Source organism: Leuciscus leuciscus (assembly GCF_965113295.1).
Source record: "Leuciscus leuciscus genome assembly, chromosome: 5".
In the NCBI taxonomy this organism is placed as follows: Eukaryota; Metazoa; Chordata; class Actinopteri; order Cypriniformes; family Leuciscidae; genus Leuciscus; species Leuciscus leuciscus.
Window position 1 is genome coordinate 48,824,953 of NC_138729.1, and position 26,772 is coordinate 48,851,724.

The following is a 26,772-nucleotide window of genomic DNA, read 5'->3' on the forward strand; positions in this document are numbered from 1 at the left end:
TTTGTTTCTAATAAGTAGCTAAATAAGACTATGTGGGGTGTGAGTTTGTGCAGAGCACTCCGTCAAGTCAGGTTTACCACAGGCCTTATTTTACTCATAAATTGAAAAACCCCATTATAAAACCCCATAGGAAAATCTCAAGGGAACTAGTGGTAAATTAGTCTTTCGGGTTTTGACGGCAAAGAATGTTTCTGATTGTATTGATTGGCTAAAAAGCATAGGCCATGACCCCGATCTTTTGATTGACAGGCACAGAATGTTTCTGATTGGCTAGTTTCCAATATCTAATATCTGTGAGGTAATAGGGACATTTTATGTGATGTAATGTGTGCATATATTTGATTGTCACCTTCAATGCCATTGACTGTGTGAACATGACTTTAAACATGCTTTTATTGACCAGTTTTTATTTGAAATATGCTGTCAAATCAAATGATCAAACAGTATTTTTATTTATTTTTAAATACCGTGGTGTTTGTTTATTTATTTGTATCATTGTATTATTTCATTTTGTTCATTTCATTGTTTCATGTTCAAAAAATTGCTTACATTATTGTAATGTGATAACAGAAAGTGGACAGCACTGCAATGTGAGAATGTATAAAAAAAATAATTAATCAAATAGAAAACAATCCATCATTTGTTCCCAGCAGTCAACGGCACCTTGCAGGGCTTTCTGAAATGTATAAAGCAAGGTTAAATGTCCAAGCAAAATCACTCCAGAGACATATGTTTACCCAACAGTTAGTGTGGTTTAGGGGGCAAACAAACACACACTGACGCTCCCGCTGAGGCGGTAAAGACACCGTAATTAATCACACATGCCCCAAAGGCATCCGTTTAGTGCTCGTTTCTTCCTCAACAACTGCCACCAAGAAAGTTTCATCCATTTCCATTTTGTTTAGTTAGTTGTTTTGTAGCACATCGCCAAAGGATTTCATTATGCTGCTTTTGGTCGCCAAAACATGGAGTAAAGCACATTAACAGTCACTTGATTACACAGAGATTATGGTCTGCGGTCAATAACCATTGTGCCCGACAGCAATGCGCTTAGTTCCAAGGGGACGGTCCCTGCAATTAGTGTGCTGTACACCGCTTTCAATAAAACACACCTGATAAATGGCGAATAACTAAAAATCTTTACAGCATTAACTGTGATACACTAGCCAGAGAGTCTCTTGGCTTCCAAAGAGACGATTCATTAGCGCGGCCTCAAATATTTGATGCTAAACAGGGCAGAATTTTTCTGTGTCCTTGAGATGAGAGGATGCAGTTTTGTTTTTGGTTTGGTGATGTTTGTTTTTTTTGCTTCCAATGCATGTATCTTGTCGATTGCCACAGACTAAACAACTAAAATGCACTGGAAATTGTGCACTTACAATGCACACTTTCTGTTTGCTTATACACACTTGAAGGACGAGTCAAAGTTCTGTGGAATTGCAGCATGTCGAGAGCTTAAATGGAATTTAACCTGGAATGTTCCTTTTAAAAGTTGAATCTAGATTCAATTTCTTGCACAGAATCCAAGACACAACATGCTTTTCAGCAATGATTTTGCAGTTTCGCTTTTTGTCATTCAGATTGACGTTTAAGTCATTCACACTGTAAATATCATATTGACATTAGTCAGAAAGTAAACAGGTTGACGTGCCGTGACTCAGCTGACTGAATAAAGGAGCAGAGGTTGATGATTCACTGATTGTTGATGTGAGGTGCTAAACTGATACTCAACCTCATCTGTTTATTTCAGAGTGCTCCTCATTCATTTCACTCTTACAAACCAGACTGAAAAAGCAAGTGAGGGATGGAAAGAGGGATTGACCAAAGTCAGTAAGGATAAGATTAGGATGCTACATTAGCATGCTTGTCACATGGGCTGCTGACTGTAAACATGTGGCCAGTTGGTTTCTGCACCAAGAGCAGCTTATAGTCTAGTGCACACGCTTTACTGTTACTTCACAGTAGTATTTCTACAAAACAGATAGATCTGGTCTCGGATGCTGATTGGTAGGGTTGGGTATCGTTTGAATTTTAGCGATTCCGATTCTGATTGATTCCCAGTTTATTTTTTTGTATGAAACATATTTATTCTGTGCCTTTTTGCAAAACATTCTGTTGCAGCTGAAAACCATGAAGAAAAATTAGCAGCCTAAAGAACATTTACACAAGGAACTTTTAGCCTATGGTTTCATAAAAAGGCTGGACTCTTTTTTTGCTGAACTGCTTTATAGATGAAATGAACTAATTTAATAATTGATGATCTTTACAACGGAACTGAACCAACACTGAACTAACTGCAGCTGAACAACAGCCGAAATGCATAATTTTCTTTTTATCACTGTAAAGCTGCTTTGAAACAATCTGTGTTGTATAAAGCGCCATAGAAATAAAGGTGACTTGACTTGACTTTGATTAACATTAAAAACACAGATGACCTAATGCACGGATCCAATATACTGATATACATGCGTTATCTTCTCAACCGACTGTTTATGGGAATATTTGCACATTCATTTGTCTGTTCAAGCGCAAGAAGATACGAAAGAGAACTCTATTCAGTATTCGTGCACTATATGAGAGGCAGCTTTCTATGTGCGCGCTTCGGATGTGTGCTCACAGAAAACAGTGTGCGAGTACAGAAGTGAGTTCTCTTTCGCGTCTTCTTGAGCTTGAAAAAAATCACATTAAAATGTGCACACAGGAATTGATAAGCGGAATCGAAAGTTAAATTTTATAACAAGCATTACTGTCGGAATAAATTTAGTTGACACTGCATCATCTTTTAATTGCAGTCTCTCTGAAAAGCCTGCGCTAATGGGTGTCTTGTTTAAAAACGAAATCTGCAGTAAAATGAAGCAAACAAACGAACAGTGTCTTACTGACTCGATCTGGCTGGAATTTCTTTAAAATTAAAGTTCATGTTAAATGTTCATGTTAACATTAAAGTAATGTTAGAATCACAAGGAAGACAATGCAAAACATCTTGTATTCCTCAGAGGCGTCTCTATCGTTTTGTTGCTCAAGTAATCCTGTGTTTGGGTGAATTGGTGGGCGGGGCTAAAGAGGCAATGATGTAGACTAGGCTTTGATCTTCTGCAGAGGTGATCTTTCGTCACGCTATGATGTCATTATGTGACAAAATCTGAAACTAGTCATTTTCTGAGCTTGGTTTCAATAAAAGCTGTTTTTGGACTAACAAGGAAGTTTTAAGTTCTGAAACGTATAGGATGTTTTTATAGTATGATGACCTCTTCAATGTCAAAAGCTCAAGGAAAAATGTATTTATCAATTCATGACCCCTGTAATACGTCAGAATAACCAGATGTATGGAGTTGGTTATGTGATGCAGAGGTCAAAATGTATTAGTTTACTAATCACTCACTATGATAAACGTGTTTTGAGGCCATCATGACAGATTATTGTGCAAGGAAAAAGGACAAAAATAAGTCTTTATTAATCTACAACCTTCCCCATAATCATAATTTGTGTGCAAAGTAATGTTGTTAGCGTTTTACTGCCACTAGTGTTAATTTCAGCTGGAAACTGCAGTGGATTGTATGTATAGGTTCCTTTTTGCTGTGGCATGCATTTCCAATGAGCCTGTTTGGTTTAGAAAAGCAAAAAGGCTCTTGAGGCCGTGCAGTGTTTTGAATGTAGTCACAGCTAAAAGGTTTGCAGACTCTACTGTGCATCATGACTAACAGCGTCCTTTAGCTGTAACTATATTCATGCATCTTGTTGAGGACAGGTGCTATTACTTTTCTAAGCGATTTATGCCTGGCACATGATAAAATGGGTGAAACAAATCCCTTACATGATGTGTGATTGTGGGTCCCGAGCCATATAAAAAGGTGAGAATGTCATGAAAACTTGAAGATGGGCTCCTTTAACTCGGGCCAGTTATAGCAACCACGTTGCAACCGGCTGGAAGCCACTTCGAACACCTTAGCAATTTCATTACAACACCCTGGCAACCACCTACAAGACTATAGCCTCATAACAGCAAGTCTTGCTCAGGCAAGTGACAGTCACTCCAGCGGGAGTTATTCTCTATTTCAGTGTCACTGTTTCTGAACTCCCTGAAACGCCTCCATTGTAGTTGAAACTGGCGGTTATGGTGAGGGACGTGACATTTTCCGAACATTCTCGAAGCTCTTGACCAATCACAACACACTGGTTCAGCTGACCAATCAGAGAGCACATTAAGCTTTTCGGAAGGAGGGGCTTCATAGAGACAGGAACTAAACAGAGCGTTACTGACAGACTGTGAAGAGAGGAGCTGCAACAATGGAGAATATGTGAATTTTTTTTAGTTTTTTTACATTTACATTTAGTCATTTAGCAGACGCTTTTGTCCAAAGCGACTTACAATTTAGGACTAAATTAAGCGAGTCATCGTGAAGAGGCAAAAACAACGCAAGAAGTGCTCAAAATACGAAGTTCAGGCATTGGTCAGAGTAGCAGAAGCCCGATAAGGCAGGATTTAAAGGAAAAGGATTTTTATGAGGTTAAGTACTCACGGAAGAGATGAGTTTTCAGCTGTCTTTTGAATGTTGTCAGGGATTCTGCATTCCGGATGAACCGTGAATGAGAATGTTCTGGAAAGTGATTTTTATTCAATCGTGAAAACCTTAGACCCCCAAAAACAAAACCATGAATTTGAAAAAGGGCATTATAACTCCCCTTTAATATCTCGATTTCTGTATGCATATAGATTAACTGAATGACACACTACAGGTTATTTGCTACAATGCAATGCATCCATCTCTAAATGTCCATTTTATGCCATAAATAAGCCCAAATTGCATGCTGTTGTATACTGTAAAAATAGCATGCAGTACTGAGTATACATTGTTGTAGAAAGCAGTCTGGAACAGTCTGATTTCTAATGCCATTCCCAGTGTCCCTGAGGCAAATGTATATGTAATTTAGCTAAAGTAAGTTTAGCACCAGGTTTTCTGAGTTTTGATGCACTACATTGGTGGCATTACATTGCTGTCCATCACACTCAACAGTGAGCTTGTTGACTGCATGTTTGTCAAACCTGACAGCATGTCTCCTCCGGGGCTCAGTTGAGCAGAGAAAAATACGTTTGCCAAAACTCTCAGACGTGTCCATTTCTAAACTGTGCTGCCTCCCGGGTTGTCCATAAACTTTTGCTGTGATGTAATCCATGAGCTTCTGTTTTTAGAAGCTTCATTTTTTTTTTTTTTTTAAGCTTGCAAACAATAACAATCTGATTTGCGTATACATGAGCTGGGTAACACAGCATACTTACAAAGATTGCCTTGATCCTGCTCTTATAAACTGCTTGGATCGGCATCTTTCTTCGTAGATGCCCCCTATTTATAAACTGTCAGCTTCAAAGCGTGCCGGAAAACTCTGGAGAGCTTGTTTTACTCTGCAAGATTGCCCAAGAGAGACTCACTGTTGCATTTCAAACAAAGACTTAATTGCTTCATTTTAGTTTTGTTCTTAGTTGAAAACGCTTGAAGCGCTTACGTGTTTAGAAATGACTCAAATTAACATGCATGAAAAAAGTAACACAATATGTTTGCGCTTGTAAAGACAAATGTTCTGAATTGTAAGTGTGAACAGAACAATTATTTTGCTTTTCAGAGAAATAAATTCATTAAAAATAAATCATTATGCATTGAGGTTATGCATATTTCATGATTTCATAGATGCGAACCAAAATCACTGTTCACAGAAAAGATGCTTGAATGGGTAAATCAATAATTTTTAACCACTGGAAAGACAAGAAATATGAAAATGCATTCTTCTACTAAATGTGTGCGAGCCTAACTTCTTCATAATGAAAGCAACATGACAGAAAACAACAGAAAGAGGATAATGGCATAATTTCGAGTCATTACAATTGCACCATCAAAGATGATTAGTCTTCTTTATAAAGATGCGTTCAGGAATCTTTAGCATGTGGAGTGGAGCTCTGCATTATGTGATTATGATGTGTAAATGGGTTCTCACTTAATTTTATTCTCTTGTTGGTTTTTAGTTTGTGTCTAAAGTCCCTCTTAAAGCAAATCACTTCACTCTGTGGTTATTCTATAGTCATTAAATGGGTGCTTGACCATGTCTAAGCTCTTTTGAAATTGAACTTTTTGAATCAACTGACCACCAGTATGTAAAACAGCTGTGTGAAGATGTGGTAACTCTATGCGTGAAGTGAACATCTGCTCTACAGCTGTATTCAGTTAACCAGGAAAAGACGGATAATTCATTCAACCTTACTCACAAATCCCTGTAGCGTCTCTCTCGGAGTAATTAACACTGAAAGGTCATTGCAGAGACCGGATCTAAGAATACTTGGGGTAATTTTCAGATGTTCTTGTGAAGTATGTCATTAATCAATCCCCTGCTCATTTGGCGGGTGTCACCCGTATTTCTTAATCGAGCATTTGTTGTGTTTCTGAGCAAAAAGAAACTTCGCGAAAAGTGAATGATTTCACAAAATTGTCAATCGTGCCTGTGCAAAATTTACCATATTAAGATGCTACTCTGTACAAATCAACTTTCTAGTTTTGGGACATTTTGAGTGAATTACACAAAAACAACAGAGCATCAGTTGTTGTCCCAGTTGTCTGAACAAATAATTTTAAAATGAACAATATTGCTGCAATGTTAACCGAACATGTCCCTTCCCGGTCACCGTACTAGCCTTTAATGAGCAATAGCTCAACTTATTCAAGATTCATTAATATTATGATTCATCTTTTGATTGTTATTTTCCGTTGAAAGGGTCATGGCTTCTGAGGAATTAAATTGTCAGGGCTGTTTATTATTTCCTCACATTCCTCTTTTATTTTGGCTACTTTAACATTATGACCACACACACACTGGTCCACTATCTTTGTGGGTACTCTCCATATACGTAATGGTTTTTATACTGTACAGACTGTATATTCTCTCCCCTTACACTAACCCTACCGCTAAACCTACACATCACAGAAAGCATTCTGCATTTTTACATTTCCCCCAAAAAACAAACCCATCATTCTGTATGATTTATAAGCTTGTTTCCTCATGGGGTATAGAAAAACACGCGCACATATACACACACACACACACACACACACACACACACACACACACACACACACACACACACACACACACACACACACACACACACACACACACACACACACACACACACACACACACACACACACACACACACACACACACACACACACACACACGCACGCAGGCTTTGTTGTGGTAATGACAAATGACTAGGCTGTCCCCTGTGAACGAATTAAGGTGAGACTTTAAACGGCTTTTAATGAGACCGTTGGCTTTATTGTGTGTGTGTGTGTGTGTGTGTGTGTGTGTGTGTGTGTGAGAGAGTGAGTGTGTATGTGTGTGTGTTTGCATGTGAAAAGAGAGCTAGACCGATGACCTTTAAAAACATAAAAAACATTTTACTTTGATGTTAAATCTGTCCACATTTGATAGTAGATAGATAGATAGATAGATAGATAGATAGATAGACATCTAAAAAAAAAATCAGATTATAAATTTTTTGTAGAAATATAGTTGTTTTGTGTAAAGTGCAAGCATTTCTATAGCATGTTTGGTAAAAAAAAAATAAAAAAAAATAGATAAACCCTCTCTATGATTGATTCCCATCTGTGGATTATTTAAGCGCTGCTCAAGTGCCTCAGGATTACCATCAGCTCTTTAATTCCAGAAGCCGAGAGGAGAGGAGGAAGATTCCGGAAATCTGTGATGTGTAATTAGTCCCCATTGTGCCGAGCTGCTAAATCAGGCTAGCATTGTTATCCCACGTGAGACTCGGGCGGCGTATGTAACACCGTATACATGCATATAGTCTTCCTGTCACCTTAAACGCAGAGATGACTCGCTTTTAATTCATCAGAACCTTGCGTCTGTGTGAAATCATATGCATCGCTGTAATATACTGTAAAACGAAGAGGTGAAGTGGGTGATTCTTTCAATGCTAATATACTTTCTCCCAGCGTAATGTGCAGAGACAACTATAACTAATCCATTTGTAGGTTGACTTCCTGAAGAGGTCTGTAATACCTGCTTGAACCATATTGCAAACTTACTGTTCTCCTTCAGTCTCACATTCACAATATAAAAACACACACAAAAGGACAGTGTTTTAATTAAGCAGAATGATAGTATAGTCCTGTTAGCTGTGAGTCACTCTTACATAACTGTCAGACACTCAGAAGAGTCATTCATCAAGGACGCCACGAACACGTCGGAACCGCAACGGTGTTTGATTCAAACATATACTCTACAATTTAACAGGCTTGAGCTATAAACAGTCCACCAATAACTCTCGTCAGTATAGGCCTTCCTCCATCATGACATGCTCACAGTTTTAAAAACCCATGGTTATTGGTTTTTTGTGTGTGTTTCAGAAGACACTCGTACCGAACGGGACAGGACATTGAGAACTGCGGCACCTGCAGAGACTGCGCCTGTATCATATACAGGTAAGACACCCGTTTTCTGTGTTTATGTGCAGGAATACATGTTTTCTGAGGATTTGCACAACTACACTCACATCAACATTATGCCTAGGTGAAAGTTCACAGTGGAATGGTTTTTAAATTAATTATAATGCATTTTAGGTGAGTTTGTGGGAAGCCATTTGCTAGGGAAACGGTCACCTGTCCTTGCTAAAGAGTCTATCGACTGTTAAAGATGAGACAAAATATTAGTTTTTAATTTCCTGGTGAATTAAATTTTTATTTTTTTGGTTTAAAAACCAAGTCTCAGCCTGTAACTCCAACGAGACCGATCACAGACTGATGCATAAGATGCATAATTAGGCTAATTTGTTCATAAAAACCCAAGCTGGTTCTTAACTGGCCATATACTGTACACTCTCTGGCCACTTTACCCTCTTTTGCCTTCAGAACTGCCTTAATTCTTCATGTCATAGATTCAGCAAGGTACTGGAAACATTCCTCAGAGATTTTGGTCCATATTGTCATGACAGCATCACACAGTTACTGCAGATTTGTCGGATCTACGACCTCACTCGTACGAATTCGTACGATTTTTGCAAAATCGTACATATTTTACGAATTGCCCAATTCGTATGAATTCATACGAATGACCTATCCCTGACCCCACCCCTAAACCTACCCATCACGTGGGTTTAGACAAATCGTACAAATTCGTACGAGTGAGGTCGTACGAATTCGTACGATTTAGCCATCTTTTTATCATTCGTACGAATTCGTACGAATTGGTCGTGAGATAGTGTTGGAATCTCCCGTTCCTCCACATCCCAAATCTGCTCTACTGGATTGAGATCTGGTGACTGTGTTACAATTTAAAACAACTGGTTTGGGATGAATAGAAAGTTCAAAATAACATAATTTATTTGAAATAAAAAATCTTTTGACATAAAAAATCTCTTATGTTACTTTTTATCCATTTATTGCTGAATATTTTTTTGTTTATTTCTTTGTGTTTTAAAAGAAATTCGTATATTTATTCAACATTAAATTAAATCAACAAAATCTTACTGAGCACAAACTTTTGAACGACAGTGTATATTATATTTATATAAGTAATTCTTTAGTAAATGTATTTATTTTGTTTGAAGGATGTTTAGATTCACAGACAAATATACAGATTAGGAAAATGAATTTTTGGGTTTTTTTTTGCAGTCTAGTTTTTCATCATCAAGGGTTGTGCGTGTAATAAAAGTCTATGGCAATTTGACACAATTTCATATTTCATTTGGTAGAAGCAATATAAATACTAAAAGCACCAGTTGAGAGCTATGCTTTACACAATTCTGGCAGTCTACCTGTCTCAGTTCACTTGGAAACAATATCATGTTTACAAGTTCCCAGTCTGCTACGGTGAGGCCTTCCAAGAAAGAAAGCTCTGCATTTGGCAAAGTTTGTGAGGTTGATGCCATCACATCTTTGAAAGATTTTTAACAGTTTTTGTTTGAGACAGTAGCAAGTAAACAAACCAAGTGTGCTTGAGCGCATCTTTATATCCGGCTGCTCTTTTATGGTTGCATCTGCTTTCAGATTTACCTGCACGTAAACGTCACGTACAATACAATTTACATATCAGCCAGACTGTCTGCTCCTGTCTTAAAGGGTAACTCTCGCCAAAATGCAACCTAGGGTCTTTTTGTTAATCTACTCGAGGCAAACTTTCGTGTAAAAGCATAATTAGAATGGAAACGCCACTTTTAAGTTTGACCGGATTTTCGTTTTAGGTTAAATGCCTTGTGAATGGGAGTGAAGGGGGCACTTTTATGATAGCATCAAAAATTGCTATTTTTAAAACACTAAGAAGGCTCGACATATCATGAAACTTCACATCGTGAAGCTCGAAGTATCACCAGGGGCTCTACACATGAACTCCAGCATTGAGAACATTGTTTGTGTACACAGAGTTTACTAAAAAGAAAGATTTTGAACAACTCACTGTTTTTCTGTCCGCCGGCATTTTGACAGTCAAAAATAGTCGATCTCCGTAACAGGGAGGAGAGTAAGGATGGAAAGTGAAAATTAATCTTGACCTTGTATTTGAAAAAGGATCCTCATATAAGAAACAATACTAAAATTCAGAGTCAGTTCATTCACATTCAGAGATCGACTATTTTTGACTGTCAAAATGCCGGCGGACACAGCTAAAGTGAGTTGTTCAAAATCTTTCTTTTTAGTAAACTCTGTGTACACAAACAATGTTCTCCATGCTGGAGTTCATGTGTAGAGTTCATGTGTAGAGCCCCTGGTGATACTTCCAGCAAAGTTGCATGTTGTGTCGAGCCTTCTTAGTGTTTTAAAAATAGCGATTTTGATGCTATCATAGTCGTGCCCCAAGCACTCCCATTCACAAGGCATTTAACCTAAAACGAAAATATGGTCAATCTTAAAAGTGGCATTTCCATTCTAATTATGCTTTTAAACGAAAGTTTGCCTCGGGTAGATTAACAAAAAGAGCCTATGTTGCATTTTGGCGAGAGTTACCCTTAAAAGTGAACGTTTTTTGGCCAGGATATGCTGCAATGTGGATCAGACGTTCAAAATCTGAAAAATGTAAAAGAATATGACATCTATGATGTCACAACCGAACAGAATTCACCAGGACTAGCAGGCAGACCTGATCAGCTGGGTGCTTTCTGTCGTGGCGTATGAATCAGTGTTCAGAGCACTGAGGAAGATCCAGGTGGACATTCAGGATGTTTCTTCTCCCCATGAGCCCAAGGTATAATTGCCTGGGTTTATGTAATCTCCCCCACTGCACAAGGGTCTAACAAAATCAATAACAACGGCCCACGTCACCACACATTTTCATCTACTCCTGCCCAGAATGAAGGTGTGAATAACACTCCCAGAGGAGACCTGGAGAATCACAAACTCTCGCACGCACACATATATAAAGGCGTATGTGTGGTTTGTGTAAATAAAGAAGGGGGCGGAGTCTTACAAGAGCATTAAAGTCTCTTTTGCAAGCCATTTATCTTCTTATGTGCTGTTTTTCTTGGTGCACTAGAACAAATGTAGGGCTGATCTTGGTTTTATCCTTTGGGAGTTGATTTGATCGTAAAATATGGTCGTTAATTAATTACCATAGTTGTAGAAGATGATCTAGCACAAAAATATCTGGATCATGTGTTCAGAAAATAAAGTGGATCTGCTTTCATGTTGACCTCAAAGATAAAAGCATGCAGTTACACTTTGCCAAGCTAATGTCTGGGCTTATTTAAGGAAACTGAATGGAGTTTCTCAGTTTTGTTTGATTGAAACATTGTCTCAGATGTTTCTCCTGAAATTCCCTGGGAGAAATATGAGTCAGTTTTTGGGATACAGTATAAGCGTATAGAGCTATAAAATGAATATGAATAGTATAGCTCTGATTATTTGGTCATGGATGATTTTGATGAGAAATATTTTCGGATTGAGAGTTTGATGGCAGACTTGGTATCTTGGCAAATCTGAGCACAGTTTAAGAAATCTCTTCTGATGTGTGATTTTACCGTGTTATTTATATTAAATCTTACACGCACAATACCACAAGGAAATGTCTTGATTTACTCTCCATTTAATCTCAACGTTTGGAGGTTCTCAGCTTTATAATTATAAATAAATTAATATTTGTTAGGGTCACCATGATGTTAAAAGCAAATAATAAAATGCAGCTTATCGTACAATAATGCATAGTTTGTCAACTATTAATATTATGTATAATTATTATTATTATAATAACTTTTATGTTAATTTTTTTATAATATATAAAATTATAATATTATGTTTTTATAATTTAAATACATATACATATACAGTGTTTGTTTTACAGACATTTTAGTTTATGTTTGTGTACATAAACAGTTTTAGTTCACTGCAAATATTAGGGAGATCTTTTTTTTTTTTTTTTTGTCCTGCAAGCAATTTCTGTTCATGTCCAGTTCATGCATCATCCTATAGACTGACAGCTCCAGGTGCACATACGCTGGACTTCTGAGGATGCCTGAACTGGAATCAGTCAGTTAACAGTATGATGAGCGATTGCAATCGAGCATTGTCTGTTAGCTCAAACGCACAGAAACAGATGAGCTGAGAGTGAGACAGAGAGGTAGAGCGCTGCCAGGTCCCTGCTGAGATCCAAGGAAGAAAGAGAGAGACAAAAAAGGGAACACGTCCGATTCTGAGTGCGACTCCATCTGTGGGGGAAATGAAAGAGCCAGCGACTGAGAGACGCAGGTATGAAGGAGGAAAGCTGGAGACGGCAGGGATAGTTTTAGAGAGATTACAGGCTAGATATTTTCTCCTTGTGTCTACCCAGAGCGTGATCTAAATATTAATGTTGTGTGTGAGTGTTGGGGTTTCCTGTCAGCGTGTAATGTCAGAACGGCTCACCACGACACAAGACTCGAGCACATGCGGCTGGATACGAGTGGGATTCAGGGGAGTAACCCTGTAAAGCCTGCATGGGAAATGATAAAAAAGAAAGAAATTTAAAAAATGGATTAAAAAGCTTAGCTCATATTTGAAGAGGGGGAAAAAAAACAGCTCAATTTTATTCAGAGGCCCACACTGAGCAAAAATATGCAATTTTATGACCAAAGCTTTTTAGTTTGTAATGTTCGGGGGCAAAACACATAATGCAATGAATACAATGAGGATCGAGATGAACAAATAGACGTCCCTCCGAAGTCTGATGGATCATATTTGATTCTCGCATTTTAACATGATATTTCTGGAAATTTATTATCACGTAAAACTAGCAAATGATGACAATTTGTGTGTTTTTTTTTGGGGCAAACTATTCCTTCAAGCTCTGAATGTTTTTAGTAAGGACCCAACTGTCTTTTATTAAAGTGCAATGTCATGAATCCTCAAAAACTTTTATATATTAAACCTTTTTTGGGGGGTTCTTAGTCATCTTATGGCATTTTAAGCTACATGATAATTAAAAACATGTGACTTTTGACCTTTGTGCATGTTTGAGGCTGCGGTCACAGTACAGTCCTTTATAGTTTTAGCTCCAATAATACTGAAAAATTAATTTCTTAACCCTGATTAAAAAAAAAACGGGCTGATTTTAACTGGTGTAAGTTGGTCTTCCAGCACTGCCAAGCTCTTGTAACGCTGGCTGACCGGCTGAAATGTGCCCTAAATCCTGATAAAACACAACAATCCAGTCTATACAGTTTAGCCAAGTTGGGAGACCAGATAACCACCGTATGCTGGTTTAAGCTGTTTTTCTCAGCCGGGAAAATTATTCCTATTACATGTTATATACTATCCATCGACTCTAGAAGCGTCCCTTTACCTGGTTATCCTCCACTGGCTTCAGTAAAGCTGATGGTGTGTGAGACTCAATAGAGAGTATTACAGAGCGAATGAGAGAAGTGGACAAGAGGCGAGCCGGTTTTGTGAGTGTGAGGGGGAAAAGAGGAGCTTCCTGTACCAGTGGGAAATTGAATCATAATAATGTCTTTTCATGTTGTATCCTCCAAGAATTGAAGAAGAAGATAAAGGAAGATGTTGAAGGCTTTACACATTGTGCTTTTTGGGTCTCCTGATGCTAGTCACGTTTGAGGTTTTTGGGAGGTCTGTGAAAGGTTGCATACGAGTATGATGTCACCCAAGTAAGGGAACGTATTAGAAATGAACCGTGCACAGGTTTTCAGAGTGTCTCAGTTTGTTCGATTATTAGTCTGCTATAGATCAGATGTAATGAGACAGTTTTACTGCAGTATTGTGAATCAGATTCTGAAGGCGTACATGCATGCATGCTCTCTGAAATGCATTTCTAGTTCATTCACTTCTAGTAAATGGTGAAAAAACCCTCTATTTTTACAAACATTTCTTCAGGACAAATTTTTTTTTATATATGTGTTAGAATATTGGATCTGTGCATGAGACCTATATAGATCTGCTGTTGTTTACTATGTTGTTAATAAATATATTGAGAATGTTACTTGTTCTAGTGCTTATAATCAGTTTTTCTTTTATTAGTATTCATAATATGACATATTATATAATATTAAATATATAATATTTAATATTTTACTTGAACAATTACTTATTTAAAAGTACAATATTTCAGTATTTTGACTTAAATTTTAATATTAAGTTAGCAATTATTTAACATTATTTTACTATACATTAATTTAGTTTTCAGTAATATATTACATATATAATATTGAATAGTTTACTTGAACAATCCCTTGTAAAATGTATTTAACCATATTTTGGTATTTCACTTAAATTTAAATACATTAATATATTAATCACATTATAATTTATATAAATGTTGTACATGATCATATTAACATTATTCATTTGTATCAGCATTGTCTTTATAAAAAAAAATTAAATCAATATAAATATATATATAATTTTTTTTATAAAAAAAAAGTATCATAAATTGAACATTTTAGGATTTTTAAACGGATTGCATTTAATCGCAGGGTAGTTTTTGCCGTTGTATCAAAATTGCATTGAAACTGATATTGAAAATTATGAAATGTTACTGGTATTGCTATGACTGCTGAATTGTGGGAACCATGACGAACCCTATAGTGTGAAAATCTCTCTTTTTCTTTGATTGTCAGTGATTTCGTAAAGCTCCACACATGCCCACTTGAGATGCCTTCAACTCCTCCTCACAGACATGCGTACACTTCATTTATGGTGCTCTCGCAGCATATTAATAGACAGCTTTAAATGTATGATGGGCTGCTTCATTACTCCAATAAATGAAATTGTGGAGTGACACGGGGGTGGAGTGACAGACTCTTCCGTTTAGGAGTCAATATGAGCGCCCCGGGCCCCTGGAGTCCATATACAGCAGCCTAATCAGATTCCAGAGGGGACGGAGCGGAGAACAGGACCTGCTCCTGCCTCTCATTGTCCAAGGCCTCAGGGACAGAGATTTGTATTAGGGAGCGGGTGCTGGGGGAGAGTGTGACAGACTGCCTCATTTCAGCAGAGCTTCGCTCGTGGCCAGACACGACATTCCTCTTCACCCTCATCCGCAGCGCTTCACGTGCTGAATCGGAAATGTGTCATTTATCTAGAGTAGCTCCCGAAAGCATATAGTCACTTAAACGGACACTGAATGATACTGTTTACGGATTGACTTGTGGCTGGTAAATCCGAAATGCATTCAGAAATATTCTCGCAGGTATATCAACATCCTCTGAAGGCCTTTAAAGTCAACATCTCTTCTCGTCTCGTCTCTTCTCTGATGATGTGTTTACTGGCGTGAGGGCGGGGCAACCTGTCACTCACATGAGATCCACCAATAGCAAACCACATCCATCCAATCAATTCCTGATGGACAAAAGGAAGCCTGCCCTATGTATGAGAAGCCATTTCACTCAGGTATAATACATCACAATAGGAAAGAAAAGAATATTACACCTTTAGTTTCATGTTGTATTTAAATGACAGGGGTTAAAGGGATACTCCACCGTTTTTTCATATTAAACTATGTTATTCCCTTAACTAAGACGAGTTGATACATACCTCTCTCATCTCAGTGCGTGCACTTAATAGCACTTTTGGGAATACTTCGACTCGGCGCAGTAAAAAGTCACGCCTGATCCTCTTCCTCTCACTTCTGTCAATAGTGGGAAGAGGATCAGGCGTGACTTTTTACTGCGCCGAGTCAAAGTATTCCCAAAAGTGCTATTCCGCCATTCATTATAGTTGTCCTTTTTAACCCGCTTAGAAAAGCGCCACGTTTTATTTTGTGTCACCCTTGGTCGTATAACTACTCGTGTAACTGTTTTTAAATAGGGAAAACGTTGATGTGTTTGGTCACTTCTAAATTCATTGCTGTTAGATACCATTGAATATACTGGGCTAAGCTAAGTGCTATCAAAGTGTCGCCGCACGCCAGAGCGATTAAGTGCACGCACTGAGATGAGAGAGGTATGTATCAACTCGTCTTAGTTAAGGGAATAACATAGTTTAATATGAAAAAACGGTGGAGTATCCCTTTAAAGGGGACATATCATGCTAAATCCACTTTTTTCGCCCTTAAATGCATTTTGTTGTATATTTGGAGTGTTTAGAAGTACAGAAAAGTTGAAATTATTCTCTTCAGGTGTTTCGTTGATATCTTTATATTCTGTTTTGGTCATATTTTTCAACCGGTTCAGATTTTTCTGTTCTCTATTACGTTTTTTGAACTATTACGTCACAGTATTTGCAGCCGAACTGCCAAATAAAGACATTGACTTCCGGCCCAACACTTCCAGCAATCCGCCATTTTTATTTCTCGCTGCAATTTTGTAGTCCAAGCTAAAGGATGCAGAAGTTACGAGAGGGTAAGTTAAAATGATCGGTTGTTGGATGTAGTAACCCACACGCTTCATTACACCGTCTAATGTAGATGAACAGCGCGCTTGTGACAGGGCGCATGTTTAACTGAAAGAACGAGCAGAGAGAGAGAGAGACCCGGTCGCGCGCGCACTCTCTCTCTTCGGAGCCAGGCGAAAGTGTAAACAAGACCTCACCGTCTCCAAACTAGGCGCTGTCTTGCTCTCTCTCCCTCGCACATATTAATCAAAATAAATCGACACGGTGGTAAAAGGTCGGAAGACCAAAGTTTCATGTGTAAATACAGTAACACACCATTGCGATACATCCATATGAAGACGTTGTTCTGCAGGTTCGTCGTCTTCATTTTCATCTCGCTGCGGCTCCGACTCTGGCTCGAACATGTAAGGCTGGCTGGACCATGTAAGGCTGGCTGGACAAGTCTTCCGTTGTTGACATTTTGTTAATAACGTGTGAATAAAAAGTTTCTGTGCCGCTAGATAATCGTATCTCTGCTATCAAACTACAAAAATGGCCGAACGGGGTGGAGTTGAACCGAGTGTCACCGCTACAACCTGGAGAGGGGGCGGGGTATGAAGTGTCTCAATTGTATTTAAAGAGTCCGCACCAAAACGAGTTGCTCTCAGACGCACATCAGAAAAGGGGTAGAAAAGGGGCCTGTGGAGCTATAATAATGAGGAATTCAGACCCAAGCATTGCAGTTCCGCTTTATATAGACTACAAATGTATGATTTATATGTAAAAAGGAACGATTTAAAAGCATGATATGTCTCCTTTAAATAAACATATTTTACAAACATATAACAGTTTGGCCACTTTACTGTACTGTATTTCAACACGAAAATTTTCTTAATTTTACTAACCACCTGTAATCCCAATGTGCTGGAATTGCACTGTAAGTATTTAAATTAAGTCATTGTCATTATTTTCTTGGCAAACACACTTCCTTTCTATGTAAATGAATATTTAATTGAATACTATTGTAGAATGCATAAAAATCCCAAAAGCCAGCTTTTTGATTAGTTGCACTAATTATCATTTGCAAAAAAACAGGGTTTTTTTTTCTGTGCATTTTCTAGTGATTAGTAATTCATCAAATGATGATGAAGAACATTTGAATTGTGCATTTATGCAGACATGCACATGGAGCATTACAAATACTAATGTTTAAAAGTTTGGTTTCAGTAAGATTTTTATTTGTTTGAAAGAAATGAATAGTTTCATTCAATAAGGATGTATTAAAGGAATAGTTCACACAAAAAAGAAAATTATCCCATAATTTACTCACCCTCAAAGCCATCCTAGGTGTATATGACTTTCTCCTTTCAGCCAAACACAATAGGAGTTATATTAAAAAATGTCCTGGCTCTTCCAAGCTTTATAATGGCAGTAAATAGAGGACGACATTTTGAAGAATTTAGTTAATAAAGGCCTTCTGAAGTGAAGCGATGCGTTTTTGTAAGAAAAATATCCATATTTAAAACTGCATCAACTAAAATAACTAGCTTCCGGCAGACGGCCTATGTAAGTCGACTTACGTAACCTGTGTTTTGTTTTGCTCGATCCTCTGCGCTTCCACGTTCGTCAGTACGTCACGCGTCAAGGTCAAGGGTTACTCTTTCGCCGTAAATCGATGCGTACGTCAGTCCGTCGGTGGTTAGATATCTTACTGAAGGATCATGTGACACTGAAGACTGGAGGAATGATGCTGAAAATTCAGCTTTGATCACAGGAATCGATTTAAATATATTACAATAGAGAACCGCTATTTTAAATAGTAATAACTACTGTATTTTTTACTGTATTTTTTATCAAACATTTAAACATTTTTATCAGCTTGGTGAGAATAGGAGACTTCTTTCAAAACCATAAAAACTCCAGACTTTTGAACCATAGCATGTTACGTATTTACAGGACCACACATGTTTATAATGTGTCGGTGGAGAATCAGCATCAGCATTTACGTACTTGTGTGAGGATGTTTCTGCCCTATGGTCAATTGACAAAATTCTTGAAATGATAAAAAAGTATTTCATTCCCCGTCTTTCTCTCTAAGCATTGCTCCATGTATGACTCAGTGGTCCGCATTTGATGTCTGTTGCCTCGGGGCAAAGATTCGCTCATGCCACGTCTGAGAGGAAGAGGAAGCCGTGGTGGGGAATCGTAAATGTCTGCTCTGCTCTCAGCTCTTTTAGTTATTCGCTCTCCTGACGGCACTCCTGCAGTGAAATATTAATCTGCATCAAATATTCAATACCTAGTAAAAGTTTTAAACAAGTGATAATGAAGGTGAAGGGTAAAAAAAATGCCTCGTGAGGGGAACTGGATGGCCGTGTACGGTGGTGAGCTGGGGTGTGTATTACACGTAAAAGGGGAAACGAAGGCAAAAGCCAAAGAGAAAGGTAGACCATAGTGAATCAGAGACTATCTGTTAAAAAACCTAGTGAGCTGCATGGTTTACCGTCTAAGGCAGCATTTTAAAGTTTAGATGAAATGGATGATGTGATAGTCTTTTCTTCACTATTGTGATGTATATCCATGTGAAACGGATTCTCGAACAAGAACAAATGTAGGACTCGATTTTGTCCATCAGGAATTGATTGGATGGTTGTTGTTTGCTCCGCCCTCGTGGCAGTGAACATGTCATCAGTGTCTATCTATCTATCTATCTATCTATCTATCTATCTATCTATCTATCTATCTATCTATCTATCTATCTGTCTATCTGTCTGTCCTATCCATCCATCGTCCCATCCATCCATCCATCCATCCATCCATCCATCCATCCATCCATCCATCCATCCATCCATCCATCCATCCATCCATCCATCCATCCATCCATCCATCCATCCATCCATCCATCCGTTTGTCTGTTATGCCTGTAAGCCTCAGAAATCTTAAGACATTTTAATCATTTACATTTTTACAAAATTTGAATGTTGGTTTTGCCATGCAAACATTCAAGGATTGTGTCGACAAACTTTGCTTTTCTAATTTCTTCGTTACACTGAAACTGAATTGCAATTCTGCATCCTGTTTGCTACCTCAATTCTGAAGTAAATGATGTGATATTCAAATATTATTTTTATCAAGACTATTCGATATTGAGTGAAAATAAGGGTATATTTATAACTGACATTTCTCTCTAAACAATCGTGTTGCAATGCATTCTGGGATTGCATTCAACATGAAGGATACATGTAATGCTGCCTTTGAATTCATCCAAATTAAGTTATCTAATAAGGCAGCAAAACTTTTGGAACAGACTTTGTTTCCATTATGCTTCAAAATGTGATGAAGTAAGACAGCTCACTAGGTTTTGTAGCAGAGCTGATATTTTATTTGATGTGAATGAAAACAAGGCAGTGAAACGTAAATTTGAGTGTATTACAGTAAAAAAAAAAAAAAATTTGAAAATATGTTGCTTTCCACACATTTCCACTGGACGAAAGAAAAAGGCATAAAGCCTGGGTTGACCTAAATCAGTATGACATATTGAACAAACTGTAATTCATTCTGTAACAGCCTTGCTTTAGTTTGTGTCAATTTAAATATGACGTCTACCCTTATGTCTGGTAGCAACACTTCATTTTGTCTTCTGTTTAACGTAGCAAGAGTATTTTAGCAGGGCGGACAGCAGGAGGGAGTTGGAGTGTGTGTGATCGAGAGAGAAAGAGAGAATATTTGAGTACTCTATGAAAGGTGAGTCTGAGGAATATAAGAGCACTAGAGAAACATTCAAACTCTAATCCCAGAAGCCTCTCACTTCTCCATAAGCGAACAATTAAAATTCCCCCTAAGCGAGAGAAACTCTGCAGCAGGATTTGTGGCATTGTGCCACAGTCTGAAGGATAGTGAGTTCTGGAGCACTGCATCTAACCTTCATCTGCAGATCCGTGTCGAATGTTAGTGCAGTGGCCAAAACAACACTTGTGTCACACACTTAAAAAGGTCTAAATGTCCTTGCATTGCGTGTGGCATCTGCAAACAAGATGCTGCTAGATCTTTTCTCGAAACTAAACAAGTTGATTATTTTCTGAGCCATTTTTGCAGTGACACTAATGCAGCTGATGTTTTGGTGTTTGTTTGTTTTTTGTGGATACATGAAGTCAGTTCTTCTCAGGTTCATGCAAGTCCCATTTCCGGTGGAAAGAGGGTTCTAGCCTGAATAAAAAGAGCTTTGCCTCAATCCAGGGATTGCAAACGTCAGGGACTGGGGTGGGATAATGTCCAATCCAAACACAGTTTTATATCAAATAAAATAAAAACTAATATTTGGTAATTTTTTAAAAATTTATCTTAAATTATTTTTGACCATTGCATGCATGGCATAAAATGCTGAATTAAATAATTAAATTGTTAAAATATCTTTACTTGTAGCAATATATATATATATACACAGTATCTCACGAAAGTGAGAACACCCCTCACATTTCATTTTAGTATATCTTCTCAAGGGACAATACTATAGAAATGAAACTTGGATATATTTTAGAGTACTCAGTGTGCTGCTTGTACAGCAGTATATATTTACTGTCCTCTGAAAATAACTCAACATACAGCCATTATTGTCAATGTCATTACTGTTTTATTTAAATGCTTTGGTTTAGATTCCTTAGGACAAGGTTGAGTTCATATTGAGATTTCTGGGGTCATTACAATAAAATAAAATAAATTAAAAAAATCTGTCATTTTAGACAACCCATATGAATTTAACGGTTGGGTCCAAAATTTTCTGAAGACACTTGATTGCTTTATATGACGAACAGATTGAATTTAGGCCTTTATTCACATATAAACATTCATCAACTCACACATCAGCTGGTAAACGGAAGCTCAAGCATGTTCGCTTGACGTGAGAACCAATGAGGTTCATTCTCGTGTTACACAGCACATTTGAGCTTCTGCAAGAACCAATGAGGTTCATTCTCGTGTTACGCAGCACATTTGAGCTTCTGCAAGAACCAATGAGGTTCATTCTCGTGTTACACAGCACGTTTGAGCTTCTGCAAGAACCAATGAGGTTCATTCTCGTGTTACGCAGCACATTTGAGCTTCTGCAAGAACCAATGAGGTTCATTCTCGTGTTACACAGCACGTTTGAGCTTCAGCAAGAACCAATGAGGTTCATTCTCGTGTTACGCAGCACGTTTGAGCTTCTGCAAGACCCAATGAGGTTCATTCTCGTGTTACGCAGAACGTTTGAGCTTCAAGACCCAATGAGGTTCATTCTCATGTTACGCAGCACGTTTGAGCTTCTGCAAGAACCAATGAGGTTCATTCTCATGTTACGCAGCACGTTTGAGCTTCAGCAAGAACCAATGAGGTTCATTCTCATGTTACGCAGCACGTTTGAGCTTCTGCAAGAACCAATGAGGTTCATTCTCGTGTTACGCAGCACGTTTGAGCTTCAGCAAGAACCAATGAGGTTCATTCTCGTGTTACGCAGCACGTTTGAGCTTCTGCAAGACCCAATGAGGTTCATTCTCGTGTTACGCAGAACGTTTGAGCTTCAAGACCCAATGAGGTTCATTCTCATGTTACGCAGCACGTTTGAGCTTCTGCAAGAACCAATGAGGTTCATTCTCATGTTACGCAGCACGTTTGAGCTTCAGCAAGAACCAATGAGGTTCATTCTCGTGTTACGCAGAACGTTTGAGCTTCAAGACCCAATGAGGTTCATTCTCGTGTTACGCAGCACGTTTGAGCTTCAGCAAGAACCAATGAGGTTCATTCTCATGTTACGCAGCACGTTTGAGCTTCTGCAAGAACCAATGAGGTTCATTCTCGTGTTACGCAGAACGTTTGAGCTTCAAGACCCAATGAGGTTCATTCTCGTGTTACGCAGCACGTTTGAGCTTCAGCAAGAACCAATGAGGTTCATTCTCATGTTACGCAGCACGTTTGAGCTTCAGCAAGAACCAATGAGGTTCATTCTCGTGTTACGCAGAACGTTTGAGCTTCAAGACCCAATGAGGTTCATTCTCGTGTTAGGCAGCACGTTTGAGCTTCAGCAAGAACCAATGAGGTTCATTCTTGTGTTACGCAGCACGTTTGAGCTTCTGCAAGAACCAATGAGGTTCATTCTTGTGTTACGCAGCACGTTTGAGCTTCAGCAAGAACCAATGAGGTTCATTCTCGTGTTACGCAGCACGTTTGAGCTTCAGCAAGAACCAATGAGGTTCATTCTTGTGTTACGCAGCACGTTTGAGCTTCTGCAAGAACCAATAAGGTTCATTCTCGTGTTACGCAGCACGTTTGAGCTTCTGCAAGAACCACTGAGGTTCATTCTTGTGTTACGCAGCACGTTTGAGCTTCTGCAAGAACCAATGAGGTTCATTCTCGTGTTACGCAGCACGTTTGAGCTTCTGCAAGAACCAATGAGGGTCATTCTTGTGTTACGCAGCACATTTGAGCTTCACCAAGAACCAATGAGGTTCATTCTTGTGTTACGCAGCACGTTTGAGCTTCCGCAAGAACCAATGAGGTTCATTCTCGTGTTACGCAGTTCGTTTGAGCTTCTGCAAGAACCACTGAGGTTCATTCTTGTGTTACGCAGCACGTTTGAGCTTCTGCAAGAACCAATGAGGTTCATTCTCGTGTTACGCAGCACGTTTGAGCTTCTGCAAGAACCAATGAGGTTCATTCTCGTGTTACGCAGCACGTTTGAGCTTCTGTAAGAACCAATGAGGTTCATTCTCGTGTTACGCAGCTCGTTTGAGCTTCAGCAAGAACCAATGAGGTTCATTCTCGTGTTACGCAGCTCGTTTGAGCTTCAGCAAGAACCAATGGGGTTCGTTCTCATTACACAGCACGTTTGAGCTTCTGCTTATGTTAGCTGATCATTGTTTAAATGGGTATAAAAGCCTAAATTAAATCTGTTCATCATATAAAGCAATCAAGTTTCTTGAGAAAATTTGTACTAAACCGCTCAATTAGTTTCACAATTCATTTTAAGATCTCTTCATAAACTTTCTGAAGCGTCAAAGTGCTAGTTGTGTAGCAAAAAGCAAAAAGATCTTTATTTGTGCTCCGAAGATGAACGAAAGTGGTAATTATCATTTTTGGGTGAATGTCATGTTCTACTGTTGTTTCAGTTTCATTTTCAAGGACTTTTAGTTTGTCTTCATTATTTCCTGTTTCCTTTTTTTAATATTTTGTTTTACTATGTATGTTTTCATTAGTTGTCATGGTAATTCATTGGTTCATTGATTATCTCACACCTGTCTTCAGTACATTATACAGTATATACAGTATTGTCCTCAGTTCTTTGTCTAGTGTTGAATGTGTCATATCACTTTTGTTTGTTTTGTTTGTTTCTCTTGTTAGATATCCTTATTTTTTATTTAATAAATGTTTGTGCTACTAAAGATGCGCTACGAATCATCTCATCAACCTCTTGATCTAAACGTTACAAATAAATATAAAAAGTGAGAGTAAGGACATTTATAATGTTTGAAAAGATAATATTCCTAATAAATGCTGGTAAACTTTCTATTCATCAAAGAACCCTGATTTTTTTTTAATCATGGTTTCCACAAAAATATGAATCAGCACAACTGTTTTAAACATTGATATTAATAAACGTGTCTTGAGCAGCAAATCATCATATTAGAATTATTTCTGAAGGATCATGTGACACTGAAGACTGGAGTAATGATGCAGAAAATTCAGCTTTGATCACAGGAATAAATTATATTTTGTAATCAAATAGAAAACTTGTAATAATATTTCATAATTTTTTACCAATAGTGTATATATCGACTTTGCCACATATTTCTTCTACAATTCTTTGGAAAAAATTTAAAGACACAGATGAGTGAATAGCTGACATACAGTAAGCATAGAGTTATGAAATGAATGTGGATTGCTGCTCCGATTCTTTTGATTTTTTTTTTAAACGTAAGAATTTTGGGGTTTCTAAATTTTTATTGGAAACCTTGGCGAATCTGAGCACAATTTAAAAAAAAATTAAGATCTCATCTTAAACTCATGAGACATGTGAGATTACTGGGGTATACATGCGAGAGTCTTAAGAAAAAGTTTTTATTTCCTCTCCTTTTAATCTTAACAGAGAGATTTGAAAGTTTGACTAATAGACAACCCATTTTAATGTGTGTGTGTGTTTTAACAGAGTTCACAATTACTGCCTCCAGCCTTATATTTGATTAGCTATTGAATCACTGGGTTCCCGAACTGACTGAGGCCAAATGCAACAAACGACGCGCCTTCAGGGTCCAATCAATCAATTGATAAAAGGCGTCGGGCCAAATCTGAAATCAGTTTAAATGTACCGAGTGCTCGACACACTGCAGTCTGGATCAGAGCGCTGCTACAGAGCTCTTTTGTTAACATTACTTTAAATAACTTCCCACCTACAGAGTGGAAGATCTCTGCATTTTAGCAAAAGAAAATCCTAGGTATGGTATTTATAAAGTTGTACAGCCAGACCAGAAGCTGAATCAGACATGCAGTTTAATCAAAATACGAAACAGTTTTGTCATCAGTATAGTACTATATTGTACTGAAATATAGCACTGCAATGGTCTGTGGTGATTTTATTCTGAGGCTGGTTATTTAATAGGACTGTCAGTCGATTGAAATGTTATTTACTGATTAATTCATTAGACTAATTGCAATTAATCACATATAAGGCTCCAAATTAAGATGAGGACATTGTGGCAGGTAGGTATATAAAGAAGTCAATATATTGACCATTTTATTTCTATTGTATAATTGAACATAAGCTGATCATTGGTCCACAACAATTCTTTTTGCGTGTTTGTTAGATATTCTTGTTTGAATTCATTAATCTGAATAATTTTTAGAGAATTGGACTTCTGTGAATAGTTTTGGTATGAAAATGTTGATGCCAAAAATGGATTAACCTCTTAATGGAAATAACATCACAACATTTATTTCCATCAAGAGGAGCATAAATATTTGGTCAAGATCTTGGATTGACGATGCAAGAGTCCAGCACTCTGTAAAGTCTCCTCCAGCACATCCCAAAGACTTTCAATGAATTTAAGATCTGGACTTAGAGGAGCCGATTCATGAGTGAAAATGATTCTTCATGCTCCCTCCCAACCATTCTTTCACAATGTGAGCCTGATGAATCTTGACATTGTCATCCTGGAATATGGCCATGATGTGTCTTCCTACATGGTTGTTTGAGAAATGAAAAGGTACACACTCCATCAATTAGGGTTAGAAGAACTGTTGCCAAACATATAACATGATAGAAACATCATAATCACAGCAATAATGATCCAATCATATAGACTCTTAAGCATTTGCCTATTTAAATCTAAACAGCGATTTATTTTTATTTTTTTTGGCCGGGCATTGTATATTTGGCATTACCCTCTCCTATGTTTCGTAGCCTCTAAACTTTCTATGAAATGTCAATATTTTGCTACTGGTGTGATGTTAAATGTCATTGAACTTAAAATGTCACTGATCTTGTCTTTTGAACTGCAAGTGAATTCATCCTCCTGCATGCTTTCCTTCAGGTCTTGTATTATTTGCAGTGCCGGTACGAACTTCTACTGTATATTTTCATCTTTAGTGTACCTTTCTTAGTTACACTTTTGTTTGTTAGCGGAGATGACGGTTAGCTGACCTCCAAGGTGATTTTAGGAAAGCACTGCGATCAATCAACACATGTATGGTCATTTACTCAAAGTGTAACGTTTGCATGCTATTTTTTTTCTGCAGTGAAATGAAATTTCACACTGATAACATTAATTCAGAAAAACAAAATAAAAATTGTTTATACACTAACAGTAAATGATATACATACACTACCGACCAAAGTTTGGGGTCGATTTAAGTAATTAAGTAATCATAAGAAATAATCGAGACTGCATTTATTTGATCAAAAACACCGTAAAAACAATATTCCAAAATAATATTACAATGTAAAATAGCTGTT

The 26,772-nt window shown here is 37.8% G+C and overlaps 2 protein-coding genes across 4 annotated transcripts in view; both read left to right on the top strand.

The window, feature by feature from the left end:
* Positions 1 to 26,772, top strand: part of LOC309499682 (uncharacterized protein) — a 114,904-nt gene that overhangs the window by 38,102 nt on the left and 50,030 nt on the right. Inside the window, exon 3 of one of the 2 annotated variants that reach the window (XM_082171062.1) lies at positions 8,418 to 8,492. In XM_082171062.1, the coding sequence (XP_082027188.1) occupies positions 8,418 to 8,492 (75 nt within the window). The remainder of the gene's footprint in view (positions 1 to 8,417; positions 8,493 to 26,772) is intronic. The other variant, XM_082171063.1, reaches the window with a different exon arrangement.
* Positions 21,292 to 23,980, top strand: LOC309500177 (uncharacterized protein). 2 transcript variants are annotated; one of them, XM_082171743.1, is made up of 2 exons: positions 21,292 to 22,464; positions 22,513 to 23,980. In XM_082171743.1, the coding sequence occupies exons 1-2, from the start codon at positions 21,701 to 21,703 to the stop codon at positions 23,513 to 23,515; spliced, it is 1,767 nt and encodes a 588-aa protein (XP_082027869.1). In that variant the 5' UTR covers positions 21,292 to 21,700; the 3' UTR covers positions 23,516 to 23,980. The 2 variants fall into 2 exon arrangements, with proteins under 2 accessions (XP_082027869.1, XP_082027868.1); XM_082171742.1 differs by having other exon boundaries at positions 21,292 to 22,011; positions 22,060 to 23,980.